The sequence below is a fragment of the Pithys albifrons genome, chromosome 16 (assembly GCF_047495875.1).
Source record: "Pithys albifrons albifrons isolate INPA30051 chromosome 16, PitAlb_v1, whole genome shotgun sequence".
Lineage (NCBI taxonomy): Eukaryota > Metazoa > Chordata > Aves > Passeriformes > Thamnophilidae > Pithys > Pithys albifrons.
In genome coordinates, this window is record NC_092473.1 from 2,128,871 (window position 1) to 2,148,213 (window position 19,343).

Below are 19,343 nucleotides of genomic sequence, written 5' to 3' on the forward strand. Positions count from 1 at the left end.
TTCTGCCAGGGGAAATTGAAGTTGGAGAGCAGAAAAACTTCTTTGCAGAGAGAGTGCTCAGGGATTGGAATGGGCTGCCCAGAGAGGGGGTGGATTCCCCATCCCTGGAGGTTTTTCAGCTGAGCTTGGCCGTGGCACTGAGTGCCATGATCTGGTAAAGGGACTGGAGTTGGCCCAAGGGTTGGACTTGATGATCTCAGAGGTCTTTCCCAACCCAATCCATTCTGTGATGCTATGAAGGTTGGCTCAGGTGAGGTTGGCAGGAGCAGAAGGGACCACATGAGCCCTTGTGTGTCCATCCAGGGCGCTGTGAACCAGCTGCCACTCAAAGCCACATTGCAGAAGTGTCAAGTTTGTTGCTGTTTTTCTTTAATACACAGGAAATATTTCTGACTTTTATTCATGAAAGTTTGTAATAATTTCAGTTGTTTCTGAATTATGGTTTTGTTTTAAATTAGGCATAAATAAATAATGTCCCCATCTCAGCTTCCAAAAGCAGCACACTTGTTCTGTAGTAATACCAAAGAAGAGGCTGTTCTGTTCTAGTAAGGATTGTGTTTAATCTTTGCCCATGAAAAGGTTAGAGCCAGTTCAGTCCTAGGGCTGAGAGACAGGGAAAACTTCCATCAGCTTCCCTTCTGCCTCTCATGATGTCTGTGATGGATTCCTGCTAGTCCTGTTCCTGTGGTTATTTCAAGAGATTTTAAGATTATTTCTGTTATGAGTGCATAAAAAAGGTAAAAACAAATGCAGGAGTGGGGAGTTTTCTTAGCACATGTGCATAATTTTGAATTTTTTTTCATAGGCGTGGTTCACATGTATATATTTTGTGGATAAAATCAACACTTAAACACTGTTTTCTTTCTTGAACTCCTCCAACTTGCAGTAATATTCCTGGGAATCGTGGAGGTTTTAAGTCACTTCCCAATTTTTTTTTTTAAAACTGAGGGAAATGTTTAAAATTTGCTCTAAGTTGGATGTGGGACTCAGTTTGTTTGGTCCCACACTTCATTTATTTTGTGGCACTGCCTTTCAGAAGAGATTTTCACACTTTATGTGTAAATCAGTTCCAACCTATTTTGAATACAAAACTTTTGTGATAGCAGGAGTTAAATGATAGTGCAACTAAAATCAAATCTCTTGGAACTCAAATTTTGCACTCCCTGTAACCATAACATGAAATGTAGTGTAAATAAAAGTGGAGCTGGTAAATATAACAGGTTTTTCATTCACTTGAGTCAGAAATGGTGAGGGGAATGCAGAGGAGAGTAAAGAAAGCTCAGAGGGAAAATCAGTGTTTTCAGTTCTGCTGCTTAGCACATTTGTGAGCAAAGTTGGGTGGTTTGGGTGTTTTTAACTTGCATATTACTGGTTTCATTTTGAAACTGTTAAATTTGAAAGTAATTACTTTGGCATTTATAATGCATTTTATATAAACCAAATGAAACCTTTGTCATTCTCTCCCTGTTGAGTTCCGATACCCAAAAACTGCCTCACGTTATTTGAGTTGACTTACAGTGAGATCAGAGTTTGTGTCTGAGTGTTTCAATGTGGTTTATTCTGCAGCATGGGAAGGACTTTGAGGCCATCCAGACCAACATTGCCCTGAAGTACAAGAAGAAAGGCAAACCAGCCAGCATGGTGAAGAACAAGGAGCAGGTCCGGCACTTCTACTACCGCACCTGGCACAAGATCTCCAAGTACATTGACTTTGATAATGGTTAGTGTGCACCTCTGGGGCTTGGGCTGGGAGTCCTGCCTGCCTTGTGGGACCAGCATGGAGGGTTGGAGTGGTGGAGGTGAGAAATAAATGCATGTCTGTGGACATGGAATCACAGAACCACAGGATGGTTTGGGCCAGAAGGACCTCAAAGGTCACGCCCTGCCGTGGGCAGGGACACCTTCCTCTAATTTAGGTTAGATATTAGGAAGAATTCTTTACTGTGAGGGTGGTGAGACACTGGAACAGGTTGCCCAGGGAGGTTGTGGATGCCCCAGCCCCTGGAGTGTTCATGACCAGGTTGGACAAGGTCTTGAGCAACCTGGTCTACTGGAAGCTGTCCTTCCATGGCAGGAGGGTTGGAACTAGATGATCTTTGAGGTCCCTTCCAACCTTTAACAGTCTGTGATTCTGTGGTTCTATCCCAGGTGCTCCATGCCCCTTCCAGCCTGGCCTTGGACACTCCCAGGGATGGGGACTCACAATGTCTCACATCTTATTTTTGTTAGCATAGCCCTGCCAAGGTTCATGTTTTCTGAAAAACTGGTGTTTGTATTGCTGCTGTCACAGGAATTCACCACATCACAGTGAATGCAGGTCTTGCTGTTAATGCTGTGCAGAACCCATGTTGAAGGAAATGTTTTTGTGCTCTCAGGAGCACACCTTTGAGAAGAGCTGCCTAACTGTTAGTCAGGCAAACTGCACCTCTGCACCACCCAGCACCACTGTGCAGTTCATGCAGGAGGATAGAAATAAATAAACAGTCCCATAAAAGTGTAAATGGTGACATATTTGCTCCCACTTCAAATAAGCCTGAAATTACATCACTGGGTCAGTAATTTAGGATTCCCAGTCTCATATTCCCCTTCCCATTCTTTTCCCTCCTTCTGCAGCTTGTTTCATGAAGAGGAAGCTGGGAAGTCAGATAAACTGCTGATGTTGTTTTATAAAAATAATAGTAACATAAAGTTGTTGAGAATGGATTTTTGTCAAATCCACACTACTTAGTAATGGGCAGTGAGGGTCCAGGTTATTCTGTGAGTGCCCCAATCCAAGTAACGGGTTAAAGAAATTATTCAGGGTGACAACATTTCACTAAGATCAGTTCTTTCGACTTCAAGGTGTCAAGAATGTCAGTTCTCCCATTAGCTTGTTACAGAATCATAGAATAGAATTGATTGGGTTGGAAAAGACCTCCCAGATCATCAAGTCCAACCCTTGGGCCAACTCCAGTCCCTTTACCAGATCATGGCACTCAGTGCCACGGCCAAGCTCAGTTCAAAAACCTCCAGGGATGGGGAATCCACTCCCTCTCTGGGCAGCCCATTCCAATCCCTGAGCACTCTCTCTGCAAAGAATTTCTTTCTGCTCTCCAACTTCAGTTTCCCCTGGCAGAGCTTGAGCCCATCATGCCCCCTTGTCCTATTGCTGAGTGCCTGGGAGAAGAGACCAACCCCCACCTGGCCAGAACTTCCCTTCAGGCAGTTCCAGACAGTGCTGAGGTCACCTCTGAGCCTCCTCTTCTCCAGGCTAAACACCCCCAGCTCCCTCAGCCTCTCCCCACAGCACTTGTGCTCCAGTCCCTTCTCCAGCCTCGTTGCTCTTCTCTGGACTCGCTCCAGCCCCTCAATCTCTTTCCTCAACTGAGGGGCCCAGAACTGAACACAACACTCAAGGTGTGGCCTCCCCAAGGCAGAGTCCAGGGGAAGGGTCACTGCCCTGGGCCTGCTGGCCACGCTTGTTGATTAAGTGAAAGTCTCTGGAGTTTTCCTGTCCTTCTGATGGTATATTCTAAGTTGCAGAAATCATGGGAGTTTGTGGTGGTTGAACAGCCACAGATTGGTTTTTGAACCGCTCTTAAACTGATCAGCAAAAGTTTGGATAGTAAATTCATCTGCACAGTTTGTGGCCAGATAAGTCATTAATGAGAAATGGATATGGCTGGAAAGGAGCTGAAGGATGTAAAGGTAGTGTAGGATACAGTCTCTTTATGAACTTGTCTGTTCCTGAGCTTGGGTTACCCACAGGAGGACTTGCATATTTAAACCACCTGGAATAAGGTGTATTTGTGAGTTGCTTTTTTCAAAACAAGGCAGCACTTCAGGATGAAACAAGCCATTAGTATTTTATTTTTAAAAAATGTTGCAGCAAACACAGTATGGAAGAATTTTTAAAATTAAAAGATGTCACAGAAGAAGTTAATCTGTTTTTTGGGTAGCATAAAGTTCTGTGTCTGTATCTTTGTAGTCTGGAATCTCATTGTCTGAAGGAATTTAAGAGTTAGTGCAGTAGTTGGATGAGTTTTAGTGTTGGTAGAAATGTGTGTGCCTGGATTCTGAACTTAAATGAGTCTGCAGGTCAAAGAGAACTGAAGTCTTGATGAGCAGAAAAGGATATGTATTTTCACCTGATTTGTAAACCACAGGACTGGCCTTGCTGTTATAGATACTTAGATCTCTTAGCAATAATGTCCATATCATATGTATTGATGAGAAAGGACAAAAAAATCCCATGTAAACTTGAATAAAATGTCTGCAATTCTTCATGTAAAAATTTAGAACTAGAATTTGCATTGACTGGGTTAAGGTGCACCTGAGTGCACAGAAAATATTCTGGAAAATCCAGACCTACTTCTATATTTTAATATTAAAGAGTTCTATGTGCATTTTCTTGAGGCATCTGGACATTTCCCTGGAATTTGTAAGCAGTGAAGTGATACTGGAGTGAGATTTATTGTAAATTAACTTTATTTTGCATATTGAACTGTTGCATATTTGTTGTGGAAGCTGCTTTTTCCCTCCTGTAATCTAAATTGGGGAACCAGTCCCATTACAGTGTTTCTTGAATGAGAACTTGGTCTTGCCTTTGATGGGACATTTGTCTCATCACTGAAAATAGAGATGTTTCCTTTCCAGTGTGCAAATGAGCATTTCAGCTTAGCTGTGTGTGAGGATCTGCAACCTGCATCTCACTGACACCTTTTCTGCTTTTCAGTGTTTTCCCAAGGGCTAAAAAAATCTTCCCTGGAGCTGTATGGCTTAATCTGCTATGGGGAACTGAGGAAGAAGATTGGGGGATGTGAGTATGAATGACTTCAGATTGTTTCTGCGTGGTGGAATCAGAAGTGTCTACCCTTGAAGTTGGGAGTGTCCAGTTCCACTTTTGAGTTCTTGAGAATTTGTGTTCATTTTATTCTCTTGCTGTATTCTGTGGTGTCATTTCTTCATTGTATGTAATTTTAATTTTAGAGACCTTCTGAGTCCCTTTGAGAGGTTTCTTCAGCTTTTGCTGCCTGCACATTGCATTGCATGGATTGCCCATGGGAGGCAGATAAACATGCACAAGATTAGATCATCTATTTTATTATTATTGAAAACCGAGCAATTAAATGTGTAAATGTTATAATTTGCCCCCACAATTACTTGTGCCTGTGCAGTCAAAATCTGGGATGGTGCTTTTCTCTGAGTTGTTCTCTAAATCTTTCATCATGGAACCCTGAAGATGAAAAGCTTTACAGATCTTAAGACTTTACTGACTAACCAAGATGGGTTCTGGTCTTGTCTATCCCAAAGTCAGGTTTGCCCACAAGGATGAGTGTAGATCAGTCATAGAATCTATTGGGTTGGAAAAGACCTCTGAGATCATCAAGTCCAACCCTTGGTCCAACTCCAGTCCCTTTACCAGATCATGGCACTCAGTGCCACGGCCAAACTCAGCTGAAAAACCTCCAGGGATGGGGAATCCACCCCCTCTCTGGGCAGCCCATTCCAATGCCTGAGCACTCTCTCTGCAAAGAAGTTTTTTCTGATCTCCAGCTTCAATTTCCCCTGGCAGGGCTTGAGCCCATCGTGCCCCCTTGTCCTGTTGCTGAGTGCCTGGGAGACTGCCTGGGAGGAGATGGAGGAGTGTGTGCCAGTCCCGTGCCAGTCCGTGCCATGCTCTGCCATGTGCTGGCAATGGATTAGATACATTATCAAGATACCTGAACTCAGTTTCAGATCCACATTCATGGAACCACAGAACAGTTTGGGTTGGAAGGGACCTTAAAGACGATCTTCTTCCAACCCCCTGCCATAGGCAGGGACACCTTCCACCAGCCCAGGATGCTCCAAGGCCTGTCCAGCCTTGCCTTGGACACTTTCAGGGATGGAGCAGTCACAGCTTCTCTGCTCAACCTGTGCCAGGGCCTGCCCACCCTCTTAATAAAAAAATTTTTCATTACATGTAATTTAAATATCCTCTCTTTTGGTTTAAAACCATCACCCCTTGTCCTACCAGTCCAGGCCCTGATAAAACATCTGTCCCTGTCTCTCTTATCAGTGCCCTTTAAGTACTTCTGTGCTGGACCCCAGGGCTGGAGGCAGCTCTGCAGGTGGGGTCTCACCTGAGGGGGCAGAGGGGCAGGATCCCCCCCTTTCCTGCTGCCCACACTGTGGGACCAGCCCAGGACTGAGGTCCATGGTCTGCAAGGTCGTGGGTTCAATCCCCTGTGTGGGCCATTAACTTAAAGCTGGACTCAGTGATCCTTGTGGGTCCCTTCCAACTCAGAATAGTCTGTGATTCCTTCTGTGATTCCAGAGCAGAGAGAGCTCTGCCATGGCTGGCCTGGGCAGTGGGCAGAGGAACACACCCTGGGTGTGCCACTCCATGCACATGCACCTTCTTGTCCATGGATTTTTCCTTTGTCCCCAAGCCTTTTGTGCAGTTAGTGCTACATCACAGTACATCTTCTGCACCTTTGTTTGATTTGTGAGACAGGGAAAATAACCAAAATACTTTTCACTTCTTTTTGAAGTTGTACTAGTTGCAAAGAGACAAGGACAAGAAAGAATCCATGAGTGGATATGTGCAATTCCTAACAGGACTGTGGGTTTTGGCAGGGTTTTTTTGCTGTCCCTCACCTGGAATTGTTACCACAGCAGGTCATGGACAAGACTGGTGTGAATGGTCATTCTGACTTTCTTCTGTTTGTTCAAAGATCTGCAGTGTGTTAATTCAGCTTGGAGAGGTGATTCTGGACTGTTTGATGACAAAGCAGGTGCAGAGGCAAAGCACACTGCATTGTCACCAGAAATCAGTGTTAGTGTTTCTTCCTGTGCCCACATCTTGTTTTACAAGCAGCAACAGCCCCTTCTTGCTGTGGCTTGGGGTAAGGTTTCACCCAGTCACCCTGGCAGTGCCTGCAGCCTCTGTGCTTCTGTCTGTTTAGAACTTTGGGACTTATGTGCTTTCCCCACTGGCAATTGGATAATTCTCATCTCCAAGACCAAATGGACTCGAGCTGCAAGGCTCTACACCCAGTTTGAGAGGTCTGTTTTGCAGCTGGGGAAAGCAGTTTCTTTTTTTGATTTGGTTTTTTTCCTTTCCTCCTTTTTTTTCCCCTCATGTATTCACAGAGTCCCAGAAATGGAGATGACTTACTGAGAGCTATTGAGACATGAAAGCACATGAGGAAATACTTTCAGCATTGCCAGGGGGAGGTTAATTGTTCAGGAAATAGATCTGGGCCTTGCTATCATATAAATCAGATTACCAAAATGTCCATTTAAAAACTTGCTGTATAATGCATAGTGAAAAGTGAGGGTTATATGTATATTTTCTTATTTTTATTTAGTTTTGTCCTGTGTTCACTGCTATGATGCTGTTTCCTTCTGCCTTGCTGCCTTAGCAACAGAGATTGAGCAGGAAGATGAAGCTTTTTGTTTCAATGCTGCAGTGTCAGATTAAAGCCCAGCATTCAAAGCCAGCTGTGGTACCTGAACTGGGGTCATTTAATCCACATGTAAAGTGTAATTTCCATGGCCAGGATCATGTAAAGCTTCCACATTATGAAGGTACAAGCTTGTCAGGCAGGGTGTGTTACAGCACGTTTACACATGTCAGTCTTCTGTGAGAGTAAAATGTAACAGCTTTGACAGCCCAACAGGACACAGAAAAGGTTATGGCTTTATCTCTGCACATCCCAATCACTGTGTTATCCCATTTCCTCTAAAGGTATGGATGACAAGAATGCAGCCAAACTCAATGAGCTCATCCAAGCTGGGTAAGTAAGAACTTGCTCCTAAAACTCATAAAACTGGGTTGTTTAGCACCTTGACTGTAGTATTGGTCACTCAGAGTCTGGGGGTGTTTCTTAATTTGGCAGAGCTACAGTTTGATGTTTTCCATTCTTGGCTTGTTTTGTATTAGGGTTTTTCTCCCCTTTTCCATGCAGCCATTAATTGTTATTGGTAAGAAATGATGGATGGAGCTTAATAAAATCACTAAATGAGAATTCTTTACAGGAGTTATGGCACTATAAACTGTTTGGATTCACTGCAGGGAATAGAGAGTCACAGAATTATTTAGGTTGGAATAGACCTCTGAGGTCATCAGGTCAAACCGTTCCCTCAGCCCTGCCGAGGCCAACACTGAGCACATCCCCAAATGCCACATCCATGCAGCAGTGAATGGAGTGTGGAAAACAAATGACCCTCATAAGAAAAACATACTTAAGAGCTTCCTGATTGAGCTTATAACCCACATCAGAGTCCAAGCAGTGCCTGAAAACTCCAGTCTGTCTGTGGCAGGTACTGGCACCGTCTGTGTGACATGTCACTGTTGGGCTGTTGCAGTTCAGGCCATTTGCTGTCACACATCTCTGTCCTTGCCTTCAGAATGTCACTAACAAGCAAATGAGGCCAGACCACAGCCAGTGGGACAGGTGTAGCTGAATAAATTGGGGTTCTTACAGGTTAAAGTTTGGGTATTCATAAATGCAAGGGGAGGATAAGAATTACTCTCAGCTTCTGTCACTGCTCTGAGGAGTTCAGGACACTCAGGTCTTGCTTAAAGACAGGATCACTCTGTCCAGTCCTTTGTGCTTAGGTTTTTATTACAGCATTTTAATTTTACTACACTTGTACTATGTCACTCAATTCTATGATTAGGATACATAACAAGAAACAAAGATTTATGGCAGTGTATCAGAACTGCTCAGAAACTGGTGCAGATAAACTTAAACCAAAGCTTTTTTGTTCTGTTTCATTTCCAGGAGTGAAGTTAGTTTGGCAACACTTAATTAAAAATCTACATATAAACAAATAGAAATTTTTCTTGATCTCTTTGTAAATATGTAGGATTTCTGGTAAGTTCAAATAAAAACCCAAGCAAACCACAATAAACACCTAAATGAAGAAGCCCTGGAAGTGCAGCAGTGAAGCCCAGCCCTGCTCCCTGTCTGGCAGTGGGTTTTGCCTCCCAGCCTGAGAGGCTCTTCATAGCACAAGTTAAGAAAGACAGAAACCCTTAATAGGCATTGTTTACTCTGTCTGGTTCAGGTTCTGAATGTGCTTTGTGTGGGATGGGAGTGATTCTTCACTGCCTTCCATTTCCTTGGGAAAGCCCTTTGGCTGAGGAGGCATCTCTGACTCCCTGAAAATCCTGATCATAAAATAGCAGTTCATCCTGAAAAAATAATATATAAACCCAATCTTTTTAAGTAGTCAGGGTATGCTCTTGATGTCAGGTCAGACTGGTGGTTCTGAATGCACTGTCAGTAGAGCAACTGATTTAAGATTTACCCTTTTCTGCACTTGGAAACATTCAGGATCCAGAGAAGAGAAGAAAACAGGTATTTTGAAGCTAAGATTAGTTCTGTTGAGGGCTGTCTCCTTCTTCACTGTGCTTTTTCCTTAAACTTGCAGAAACTCTTTTTCCAGTCTCCCAGTCATGGATTGTAATTAGGAAGCTACAGTCCCTAAATATATCCACTTTGATATTAGTTTGATAGTGAGTTATTCTTTAGACTCTGCCTACATTGCTTGAAGCCCATCATACTTAGCAGTAAAGGGAATTAGGGGAGTTGTTCCTGTCTCTCCAACAGCAAAGGGAATCAGTGGAGTTGTTCCTGTCTCTCCAACAGCAAAGAGAATCAGGGGAGTTGTTCCTGTCTCTCCAACAGCAAAGGGAATCAGTGGAGTTGTTCCTGTCTCTCCAACAGCAAAGGGAATCAGGGGAGTTGTTCCTGTCTCTCCAACAGCAAAGGGAATCAGGGGAGTTGTTCCTGTCTCTCCAACAGCAAAGGGAATCAGGGGAGTTGTTCCTGTCTCTCCAAGCAGAACACCTGAATCTGGAGAACTGGGGTATTCCTTTTAAAACGTGAGGGAGCAATGACAATAAGAGGATTGATGACTGTATTTGTACAAGAGTGCTGTAGTGCCAGGGTGAAAACTTCCATGGGAACTTTCCATGCTGTTTGGTCCCATTTCTGAGTGCTCTGTGTTTCTTCATTGCCTGCACAGTGTGCTTTGCTTGCTGACTCCTGAGGTGTGCCGCTCACCCTCAGGGCTCATTTCCTGCTCCTCTTTGGGGCTGCCAGCAGGTTTGCAGCTCTTTGCTTTCTTCCAGTGTGACTTTTATAATACCTTTTCCACAATACATTGATATTTTTCACACTTCTTTTGTAGCTTTTATCCTAGATTTTGTTTGGGTGGCTTGTTTTTTTCTCATCTCTCTGCCCTTTAAGCACAAGTACAGGTGGAGCCAGAAGTTTGTGATGCTGATGGGCATCATTTCTGAGCTGCTCTGTGGTGGTGACAGATGGTTGGTTCCTGCAGCCCAAGGTGCACCTGGGCAGGTGGCAGGCAAAGTGAGCAGCAGCAATGCCAGGAATCCTGACTCAACAATAAATGCTTCATGACCAGCTAGGTGGGCTCTTGAGGAGAAATAGAAAATATGAAAAATTAACAGCAGCACTTTTCTTTTGACTCCTTTTTCTTGATGAATTAGCTCACCTGTTTCATGTGGGCCTTCTGAGCAGCCAAGCCCTTCTTTCAGTCACCTTCCACTCCTGTGGTGGAGCAATTTCCACAAAGCTTGTGTTGTTTTATGTAGTCATGTCACTTAATCTAAAAAAAAAAAAATCTTTCCACAAACCCCCTCTCACTTGTACCCTTATGTTGTCAAGGTGGTAATGATAATAACAATAATAATAAGAACAATAATATTTGCTGCTTCTGAATATTCCCTCACAGCTTCAGGGGCACATTTGGAAGTAAGGAGTTGCATTGGCTAAAATCAAGGAGGGGACTCAGATAAAAAGAATTTGCTCTATTAAAGCAGTGTAAATTTGCAATGTAGAAACCTGTTCCAAGGTGCATGGAATTTTTGGGTGATTTTCACTGGCTGCAGTGGGGTTTGTATGAGGCCATTGTGAAACTGTTTTCCACCTGAACAGGAGGGAACATCAGGCATGGGCTTCACAAAGGAAATCATCCCAGCCATTCAGGTTGCTGGGATTGACTCCTTGCAGGAACAGGACAAACAATCACTTGGGCATGTTGATGCAGCAGCTTTGTTTTCTATACAACTGTCCAGGCACATTCCCAGGCTTTGCTTTTCTGGCCATTGGGTGCATTTGTGCATCTTCTCATCTCAGTGTGAGCTTTGTAAAATTCCTTGCTGTGATGACTGCATTAGTGGCAGGAAAGTAAATGTAGTTCCAGTGAATCCCTCTGGTTAAAGGCAGGAGGTATTTGGTGTGAATCCTGAGGATGTGTCACTTCAGTGTAAAACTGTGTAAAAGGGAGAGGGATTTCTGGGAGCTACAGTAAAAGTTTTGAAGACTTGTAGTCCTCAGCTGTCTTTGCAGTGGCTGTTTTTGGAGGAGATGATCATGGAATCGGAATGGATTGGGTTGGAAAAGACCTCTGAGATCATCAAGTCCAACCCTTGGTCCAACTCCAGGCCCTTTACCAGATCATGGCACTCAGTGCCATGGCCAAGTTCAGTTGAAAAACCTCCAGGGATGGGGAATCCACCCCCTCTCTGGGCAGCCCATTCCAATGCCTGAGCACTCTCTCTGCAAAGAATTTCTTTCTGATCTCCAACTTCAATTTCCCCTGGCAGAGCTTGAGCCCATCGTGCCCCCTTGTCCTATTGCTGAGTGCCTGGGAGAAGAGACCAACCCCCACCTGGCCAGAACTTCCCTTCAGGCAGTTCCAGACAGTGCTGAGGTCACCTCTGAGCCTCCTCTTCTCCAGGCTGAACACCCCCAGCTCCCTCAGCCTCTCCCCACAGCACTTGTGCTCCAGTCCCTTCTCCAGCCTTTTGCTGCAAACTCTCCAGGTGCTGCCGAATCCTTCGGGATCTGTACCAGGCACTTCTGTCCTGGGCAGCTGCTGCTGGTTGCTGGCTCAGACCAAGGTCTGGGCCAGTGGAAAAAAGTGGGGATTCTCCAGCTAAAGTTCCAGACCTAAGAGAGAAGTTGTCCTAACACTGACCAGCTGAATTCGAGCACAGCAGAATTTGTAGTTGAGTTTCCTGTGTTTATACATTGCTTTATTGCAAGCACTGTTGGCATCAGTGAGTTTGGGTTCATACTGATTTGTCCTCACTTCTATAGAAACTTGGTTTATTTGCACATTAAAAAATAAAAAATAAGAGAGTGATGATTGACTCAGCTTGTTTTCAGGATGTTTATTCTCTAAAAATGAGTTGCTGTTAAAATCATATCTACACTTTAATATGAGGATCTGTACAAGAGGATATGGAGCCTCCTGTGTTAAGGCTGAAGTGCCCATTGAAATGCCCAGAGAAGGTTTTACCTTCCATCCTTACCTTATGTCATTGATAAAATACCCACAGGGATTTCTGTGCCCTTCTCTAAGAGTCTTTACACTGGCAGAGATTTGCCTGTTGGGCTTAGTGGGACCAGCTATCTTGAAACAATTCCTGTTTCCAAGAATTCAGGTTAGGGTTAAATTGGAGGGAAATCTGCTCTTCCAGCCCTGGGATATTCCAAATCTGTAGAAGTTCACAGCTCAGCAAGGGAAACTTTTAATTTTTTCACCCCATCAGCTCCCTCTTCTCAGGTCTGGCTTCACTTGTGCTGTCCTTTTGCACATTGCCCACTTAGCACTATGGACAAGTGCTCTTCTGATGTCTTTCTCACAGCAATAGGAATATTCTCCATAATTTCTTTCATTTTACCACAAGGACTTGTGTTGGATCCTGCTGCTTCTGTGCTAGCTGATGCTTAATGTTTTAAGGTTTGGGTGGTAATGCTGCCACTGGTTCCTTGGTTGGGCTCAATTCCTGCCTTTTAAGTCCCTAAAAGGAAAACAGGGTGAAGAAATGAAGTAGTTCCACAGTGTGAAAACAAAACTGTCCTCTGGCTTTTAGGGATCTTTGAAACTGCTAATGTGATACTGCAGCTAAGCCAGTGAAATCATACTGTAAAAGTTACTGTGCTCAGGTTCCTGCACAAGCTCTCAGACCTCAGGACTGTACCAGATGAGATGGTCATGTTTCCAAATGGAAGAATCTGCTAAAACTTCAGACTTTTTCTTCCTGTAATTTAGAGTCAGGAGTGGAGACTAAAGCAAACCCACTTGTCTGTATGAAGCAAGTGTCTGTGTGGATACCTTTCCACCAAAGTAACATAATCCTGGTCCACTCTGAGTGCACAGCCCAGTGTTTCATGAGTCTGGAAGAGGAAGGTAACAAGATTAGCACTTCCACAGTAAAGTGATGGAAAAGACTGAATGTTTTTCCACCTGCAGTGCAGCCCCCTGCATTCCTGTGTCCATTTCTGTAGCCATGGCTGTGTCCTTGGTGTGTCTGTGCTCAGAAGCTGCTGTGCCTCTAAGCTCTTTTCTCTCTGTGTGTCCAGGGCCACGACTGTTCGTTACAAAGGCAGGAACCTGCGCATCAAAGCCCCCATGTGCAGGGCTTTGAAGAAGCTCTGTGATCCAGATGGTGAGTAAGAGCTGCTGGAACATGTGGTGGTTTAGCAGATGGTTGGAAGAATAGAGAATGAGTGGGGTTGTTCTGATGTGTCCATCACTGGCAGGGAAATTTGGGCTATTGCACATTTGTGCTGGGCACAGATTTGTCATTATTGTCTGTCTTGGCCTGTTTGCTTGTATAACCCCAGGAACTTCAGCACCCACCCAGTTTCCTCACTAGCTGTGCTGAAAAGGAAATACCCACACCAGATCAGCTCACTTCTGCTTTACCCACTCTGCTTTCACTGTATGTGCCACTATATGTCCCTTGTGCCAGGGAATTGGCACCAGTGTGGTGTTTAGCACTGAGCATTTTCAGTCTCTTTTTCCCTTCTCCGATTCAGCTGTGTGTGATTTCATTTTGGGTTTTCCTCTTCCTTTTTCCCAACTAAGCAGAGTCAGGCTGTTCAAAGGTCTGAAATACTGCACTTGTTCAAAGTTTCCAGCCACCTGATTGTTGACACTGCTTGCATAACTGGTATCTCCAGTACCATTGCAGTGTCCAAGGATCAGCATAGACACTTGGAACAGAAGGGAATTAGGGAAGCAGAAGCCAGTGGTGAAGCTGAGCTGTCTGTAGGTGATGCTGGTGCCTGATGTTGTTTATGATGAGCATACAGTGCTGTAGCTGAGTTGTCCTTGCTTTGAGCCTTTGTGCTTCGTGTCCCTCCAGGTGTGAGTGATGAGGAGGACCAGAAGCCCGTCCGACTCCCGCTGAAGGTCCCTGTGGAGCTGCAGCCTCGGAACAACCACGCGTGGGCTCGAGTGCAGAGCCTGGCCCAGAACCCCCGGCTCAGGTAACAGAGCTGGTGGGGGGGCTCAGAGTGGAACAGGGAAATGGATAAGCACCATCCAAGCCCCTTCCTCTTTCTTCATGGTTCTCTTTGCCTGCTGGGCAGTTCGTCTTAGAATCATAGAATGATAGAATGGATTGGGTTGGAAAAGACCTCCGAGATCATCAAGTCCAACCCTTGGTCTAACTCCAGTCCCTTTACCAGATCATGGCACTCAGTGCCACAGCCAATCTCAGTTGAAAAACCTCCAGGGATGGGGAATCCACCCCCTCTCTGGGCAGCCCATTCCAATGCCTGAGCACTCTCTCTGCAAAGAATTTCTTTCTGATCTCCACCTTCAATTTCCCCTGGCAGAGCTTGAGCCCATTGTGCCCCCTTGTCCTATTGCTGAGTGCCTGGGAGAAGAGACCAACCCCCAGCTGGCCAGAACTTCCCTTCAGGCAGTTCCAGACAGTGCTGAGGTCACCTCTGAGCCTCCTCTTCTCCAGGCTGAACAGCCCCAGCTCCCTCAGCCTCTCCCCACAGCACTTGTGCTCCAGTCCCTTCTCCAGCCTCGTTGCTCTTCTCTGGCCCCGCTCCAGCCCCTCAAGATCTTTCCTGAACTGAGGGGCCCAGAACTGAACACAACACTCAAGGTGTGGCCTCCCCAAGGCAGAGTCCAGGGGAAGGGTCACTGCCCTGGGCCTGCTGGCCATGCTAGTTTGGATCCAGGCCAGGATCCCATTGGCCTTCTTGGCCACCTGGGCACACTGTTGGCTCCTGTTGAGCTTCCTGTCCCTCAGTCCCTCCAGGTCCCTCTGCCTGGCTGCTCTCCAGCCACTCTGTGCCCAGCCTGGAGCACTGCAGGGGTTGGGGTGGCCAAAGGGCAGGGCCTGCACTTGGCCTTGTTGAACTTCATCCCATTGGAATCATGGATAATGCAGTTGGCCTGAATGTACTTACTGTGAAGCCTCTGTCCAACCACAGTGCATGATTTGTAAACATGATCTATCACGGTGGAAAATTATATTACCATTGTTCTTTATATCTTTTAGTTTGAGTAATGAAGGTGTTCTGGAGATGAATATACTTTTTGCCTCTTTGCCACTTACTGTGAGAGCAGAGTGCACATAAAATGGAGACAGTAGCACTGGTTCCACCATAATCGTCTTACAGACTATTCTGAGCTGGAAGGGACCCACAAGGATCATCGAGTCCAACTCTTCAGTCAGTGGCCCACACAGGGGATTGAACCCATGACCTTGGCATTATTACAGCCAAGTTTTAATGTGCCACAGGCAGAGGGGAGGGAAGCTGCACGGTGGTGAGAGGTGCCTGCACCAAGGCTCTGAGTATTGCACCTGCATCCAGGGATATGAACAGCATGGCAGGTGTTTGCATTTTCTCCCTTGCAAAATGACTTTGATGTTGCTGTTCAGTGTCATCAGTGACTGTTCATCTTGGTACTGATACTGAGTCCAGAACTCAGGGCAGCAAAAATGGGGCCTGTGGTGTTGAGTGTTCTTTCAAATACACTTCAGTGTAGTGAGCAAAGATCATTTTAAAAATCTCCATTCTCCATTCTTTATTACTTCTATTTTGCAAAATGCTTTCAAGAAGTAAATGTTTGAGAGTGTTTTATGCCCCTTTTTTCTTTCTGTACTTTCTGCTTTGTGCCTTGCCTGCACCTTTGCAGTTCAGCTAAATCCTGCCATCTTTTCCTGTCTTCTTCCATCTGGAAAAAACTAGTTTCTTGAATCATGGCAGTCAGGTTTATCTAACAGGCTTTTAGACTGTGTGAGTTGTCACAGTTGTGAGGTATCTAGATTTTAAAGTTCTGGGATAACATGTTTTTGTTGGGGTTTTTTCTTAGAGCTTGGATTGGTAGGTGTGTCTGTGTGCTGGTGCTACAGAATTCCAGTTTATTCCTTAATGCCCTTTCTGGCATCGAGAGTATGACTTGAACTTCTGCTGACATTTGTTCTCTGTTCCCTTGCTCTTTCTGTCACATACAGGATGATTGTGGAGTTGCACAGGAAGGTCTCCAGCCTCATTGAGTTCCTCAAGCAGAAGTGGGCCCTCCATGAAGTACGGGTTGTATCCTTTTCCTGCTCCATCTGCTCCATGTGCTCTGTGTCCTGGGAGCAATTCCCCTTCTATTTTCAGTTCAGTTTCGTATCAGAAAAGTGAACCCAGCTCATAAATTTACCAGTCCCTGCTCAGTAAAGGCAGAGATCAGTCTCAGCATTACTAATGGAAGCTGTCCTGGGAGATCCTGTCACATTCCAGTTTGGCCACAGCTCTTCTCTGCTATGATCCCATGAAAGCTTGTTAGGAATAAATGAAGCTCCTGCCTTTATTTCACTTCCTCCAACAATGATCTTAGTCTAGTTCATTATGATGGGTGACCCCCACAGAGCCTGGGTAAGAACTGACAATTCTGTTTCCAATTTCAGCAAAGACATTAAGGACAGATCTTTGCACTTTGTGCAGTTTCACCAGTGAAGGCTTAAGCTTCTTGTCGAGGCTGCTGCTGCCTGCAGTGTGTCTGTGCACTGTCTGAGCCAGACAGCACTGGGGGTGTCCCTGTGACTGAACTCTGAGCCAGGGAGCAGAAGGATTTGTGAATTAACTACTGTTCTATTCTCCTCCTGACTGTTTTGCTTCATGCTGTTCTTGGGCCTTTCATTCAGGCTTTTCTGTTCAGTTTGTGAGCCTGGGAAAGCAGCAGCACAGCACCTGAAACCTGGAAGGATGTCCCAAAGTGTGAGGTGGAGTTTGCTGCACACAGAGGGGAGGCTGCTTTGCTGTGCACTGACAGTGGAGCTTTTGCTTGGTTTTGTTGGCATACTCTGGTTGGGACTTGGTTTTTTTTACAATTACAGTGGTGTGTGAAGCAAAGATAAGTAATTTTGTCTGGAATGGAGATGCAATTTGTGCTTGTAGCAGGTGTTTGCTGTAACCTTTATCACCACAAAGGACTTAATTTCAGATGACAGTGACTAAATGTCTGTGCTGAACAGAGAACCTGTCTTTGATCAAACCAGCAGAATAGGCTCCCAGGTGCTTGTTTGGAAGGGCCAGGTGGTTGTTACGTTCTTTGACACGTCTCTTGTAGCGTAAAACACTAGAAGAACAGCAGCTCCAAGACTCCAGAGACTCAGAAACAAGAGGCAGCTTCTCAGAGGAGAAAGTGATGCTCCATCTCTTTCCAGGAGAGAATTGTACTCTCACTCCACTGCCAGGGGTAGCCAGGGTGGTGCACTCCAAGGCTTTCTGCACTGTGCACTGGCAGGAAACGGGCAAATGCAAACAGAACACAAAGGACTCTCATTTACTTCCCCCTGCCCAAATCCTTGGCATCCAGAGTGGGCAGGGGACAGCAAGGGGACAGCTGAAATACCCACGGGCCACAGAGGGGAAGGGTGTGGGGAGGGCAGAGAGCACTACAGAGCCCAGCAGAACCTCACAGCCCACAGCTGAGGTTTCTGCAAGCACTGAAGATGGTGCCCCAGAGTCTGGCCAGGGGGAAGGAACAGCCTCAAATCTTGGCATCACTAATTCCCTCCAGAAACCACCTTCTGCACTCCAGGATCCAGGAGGGCACCAGGAAAAGCTGAGCTCAGTGGCCTTCTGCATGGAGGGCAGGGAGGTCCTGGCTAGTGACCAGGCAGCTGTGCCACCCTCCTGTGGCACAGTGTGTGCTTGCAGCAAGATTCCTGATGTGGAGGAGCTCTCTCTGCTCGATCCATTCCCACGGTACATGAAATCCTGCCAGGACCTAATCGTCCCAGAGAGATGTTCTTGCACAGAGAAACTGCATGGGAAAGACTCTGCTCCAGCAGCTGGAAATGCTTCTCCAGTGGCTTTTCCAAACGGGAGGAGTGTGGAGAGCTCTGACTCCTGTTCCCAGCTGCTGAGGGGTGGTGTGGCTTCCCCTGGCAGTGGCCCATCCAGGGGTGAAGCTCAGGCTAGCCACAGCCAGGGCCAGCAGCTGGATGCTTGTACCAAGGATCTCACGGATGCAGCAGTGGAGGACTCCCAAGAGAAGCTGGGCTCCTCATTTCCACCTCCACCTCAGGGACAATCCAGTACAAAGCCTCTCAAGGATGACCCAAGCCGGCTCTCCCAACAGGTCAGAGAGGAAGGATGGAGCTTGCGAACCTCTGAGAGCCTCACACTGGCTGAAGTCTACCTCATGATGGGAAAACCGAACAAGCTGCAGCTGGAGTATGACTGGTTGGCTGTGCTGGAGCCAGAAACACAGGAAGCCAGAGAGCAAACAGCCGAGTCCAGTGCTGTCCCTGCATGTGCCACCTTCCACAAGCAGAGACTCCTGAATTGCCTTCTGAGACTCATCTCTACTGAAGTCAATCCTAAACCAGTAAGTACCTCTTGTTCATGCTCCAGTTACTAAACTGCGGTTTGATTTGGGCAATAATTGCCCACTTGTGTGTTCACAGTAAATCAATAGCTAGCCTTGCCTACATCTTTGGAGATTGCTGTGTTTAAAAAAATGAAAAAAAAACCCCATGACACAACCCAGCTGGCTACAGAGTGGCCTGTCCCTCAGTATGCTTTTTACACTGCCTTTTAGTGTGGTTTGCTGTGAGTCTCAGTGGTGTTCCAATGAACATTAACGTGACTGCTGGAAATATCAGTCATGAGGTGAGGGGAGACAGGTGCCCTCTGTCCTCTGGCAGGTTCACAGAACCCAGGTAGGAAGGGACCTTGGAAGATCATCTGTCCCAATCTATTGTGGGAAATGGAGCCTGGATGAGATTAATATTCCATGTGAAAACTGCAGACCTTGGAGAGTGAACTTAATTTCCTTTTGGTGCTTTTGTAACCTGTATTGAATATCTGGGCAGTTAAATGCCTCCCTGCCATCCGATCCCGTCAGATCTCGGAAGCTCAGCAGGGTCAGTCCCGGATTAGTACTTGGATGGGAGACCTCCTGGGAAATGCCGGGGGCTGGAGGTTCCAGTCCTGAGGACTTCCCTGTCACTGTCCAAGCTCGCTCGGCCGTGGCAGATGAACCTCAGGACTGAAACGGTGGGGCCAGTTCTGTGCATGCTGAGC

The 19,343-nt window shown here is 45.9% G+C and overlaps 1 protein-coding gene across 3 annotated transcripts in view; it reads left to right on the forward strand.

Moving 5' to 3' along the window:
* The window catches only part of CRAMP1 (cramped chromatin regulator homolog 1), a 55,881-nt gene that overhangs the window by 13,882 nt on the left and 22,656 nt on the right, over positions 1-19,343 (forward strand). For all 3 annotated transcript variants that reach the window (XM_071571115.1, XM_071571113.1, XM_071571114.1), the window contains exons 4-10: positions 1,567-1,720; positions 4,715-4,798; positions 7,715-7,763; positions 13,374-13,459; positions 14,162-14,285; positions 16,277-16,358; positions 17,380-18,645. In XM_071571115.1, the coding sequence (XP_071427216.1) occupies positions 1,567-1,720; positions 4,715-4,798; positions 7,715-7,763; positions 13,374-13,459; positions 14,162-14,285; positions 16,277-16,358; positions 17,380-18,645 (1,845 nt within the window). The remainder of the gene's footprint in view (positions 1-1,566; positions 1,721-4,714; positions 4,799-7,714; positions 7,764-13,373; positions 13,460-14,161; positions 14,286-16,276; positions 16,359-17,379; positions 18,646-19,343) is intronic.